At 35.2% G+C, this 2,251-nt stretch overlaps 1 protein-coding gene across 1 annotated transcript in view; it reads right to left on the reverse strand.

Moving 5' to 3' along the window:
* HEATR5B (HEAT repeat containing 5B) overlaps positions 1–2,251 on the reverse strand; it is a 137,421-nt gene that overhangs the window by 126,982 nt on the left and 8,188 nt on the right. Inside the window, exons 4-5 of the mRNA XM_004711165.2 lie at positions 2,057–2,165; positions 1,273–1,422 (exon numbers count right to left, since the gene is read on the reverse strand). Of these exons, the coding sequence (XP_004711222.2) occupies positions 1,273–1,422; positions 2,057–2,165 (259 nt within the window). The remainder of the gene's footprint in view (positions 1–1,272; positions 1,423–2,056; positions 2,166–2,251) is intronic.

Below are 2,251 nucleotides of genomic sequence, written 5' to 3' on the forward strand. Positions count from 1 at the left end.
CGTGAGACCAATGGAAAGATTCAGTGAAGTGGCAGGGTAGAATTTCAATACACAGAAAACAGTCATATTCCTTTACGCTAACTTAGGAAACTTAAAAATATTAAAAGCTTATCTGAAATTTCACTCTGTACATAAATTTGATAAATGTACAGTTAAGACTGATGAGGGAAAAAGAGATGAGGCAAATTATCCAAATGAAAAACGAGAAAGCCCTATCACTTCAGATCCAACAAACATTAAAAGAGTAATAAAGGAATGCAATGAACAAGAGAAGCCTTGGTGGCATATCGGGCTGCGCACTGTGTGGCTAACTACAAGGTCAGAGGTTGGAACCCACCAGGCGCTCCACAGAAGAAAGATGAGGCTGTCTACTCCTGTGAAGATTTAAACTCCCAGAAACCCAAAAGTGTAATTCTGCTCTGCCTACAGGGTCATTATGAGACGGAGTCACACTTCTGGCAGTGCGTTTTGGTATAATGAGCAAGTTTATGCAAATATGGACAAATTTCTTGACATCCTGTCAAATCTCACTCAAGAAGAAACAGATAAGCTGAACATCTAGTATCTATTAAAAAGCTAAGTCTATAGTTAGAATACTTGTGCAATTTATTGTTAATCCTTGTTGTTTTTTTAAAGTATATTACATCCTAAAAATTGCATAATTGCTCACACTAATATTAAGAAGCCCTGGTGGTGTGGTGGGTTAATCATAGGGTTTCTAATCAAAAGGTCAGCAGTTCAAACCCACCAGGGGCTCCACAGGAGAAAAAAAAGGCTTTCTACTCCTATAAAGATATACATCTTCAGAAACCCACAGGGGCAGCTCTACTCTGTTCTGTGAGTCAGCATTGATTCGATAATGATGGGTTACACAATATTTGATAGTATTTACATTCACATATAGATCATTTTAGCGTGACTGTTTTATGATAATTTAGTAGGCAAAAATTCAACTAAGTTTGAAATAAGGTATAATTTTATGCTACTTGTAAAATGAACACTTTTGCATGCTCACTCATTCATTGCCATTGAGTCAATCAATTCATGAAAGACTGCAGATAATAAAAATTCCTTACCAGAAAGAAAGGGTCTCTTCTGTTAAAATCACAATGAATTCAAAATAAAACCATATTTTCATTAAAAGTAAGCCACATCTGTTTTTAACCTATTTGTCATCATATTTTAAAACTTTAAGAGCAAAGAAATATCACTGACACAAATTAAAGAGCACGCAAATTAAAGAGCAGTATTATAAACTGGCTGAGTACTAACCTTGGCAACTGCACATCTAACAGCCATTGACCGGTCAGTCAAGAGGGACCTGGCATTCTTGTAAATATCACGATGAGAGGAAGCTGCAGCACCACCCAGTCCATTGAGAACTTTCTGCAAGCTCATTAAGATTTCACTCCGCCCTTGAGACTAAACATGTACATAAACCAAATCTCAAAAGAAGTGTTGCAAAACAAATGTCATATTTAAAAATGCACATACTAACATCTAGAAATTCCCTGAGCTTAATGATTTTATGTCTAGATTATAAATAATCCATAGTGAATAAACACTAAAAACTTAAGCACATATTCTAGAAAGTCCCTAAAAGATAAAACTAATTATTAAGTTCAATGAAATAAATAGATTTCTGAGAAATGAGATAATGTTAAATACATATATTCCAAAAATAAACAAATAAACTTCTACATGACATACTGAGGTGCAATAATATAAGAAAGCATCAATATCACATTCCAAGAGTCAAAATCTTCAGAATTTGAAAGATTAAGAAAAAGCAGTTGAGTAGCATAAGCCATCTTGAAGAAACACAAGGAAATATTCAACACATTTAAAAGCAATGGGACTCATACATATTTGAGGGTAAAGTGGAAGACTAGAATGCGATGTGCAACATACAATGAGGCATGCGATCACTTTAAATTACTTCGTCCCTTAAGAAGCGGAGAATTCCAGAGTGACAGAAGAAGGGAAGGGTATGAGCACATTTGTAACTGACGTTTCATTCTTGCCACAAGCAAAATCAGTTTTTTGTAAAACTTACCTCTGCGCTTTTCAGAGATTTCAGTAGATTATTTACTGTTTCTGGAAAAGCACTGCCTAACATTCTCCCCATTTTTTCATAAAATGCTCCCACACAAGCCACAGCAGCCCTAAGAGAAGCGATAATTTCATTGGTCACTCTCCAAGTTAATACAGTTGCATTACACTTTTCTCATCCTCAAAAGTCAATTTGTAT

Source organism: Echinops telfairi, unplaced genomic scaffold (assembly GCF_000313985.2).
Source record: "Echinops telfairi isolate 266 unplaced genomic scaffold, ASM31398v2 ScPeMD7_10;HRSCAF=50, whole genome shotgun sequence".
Classification (NCBI taxonomy): domain Eukaryota; kingdom Metazoa; phylum Chordata; class Mammalia; order Afrosoricida; family Tenrecidae; genus Echinops; species Echinops telfairi.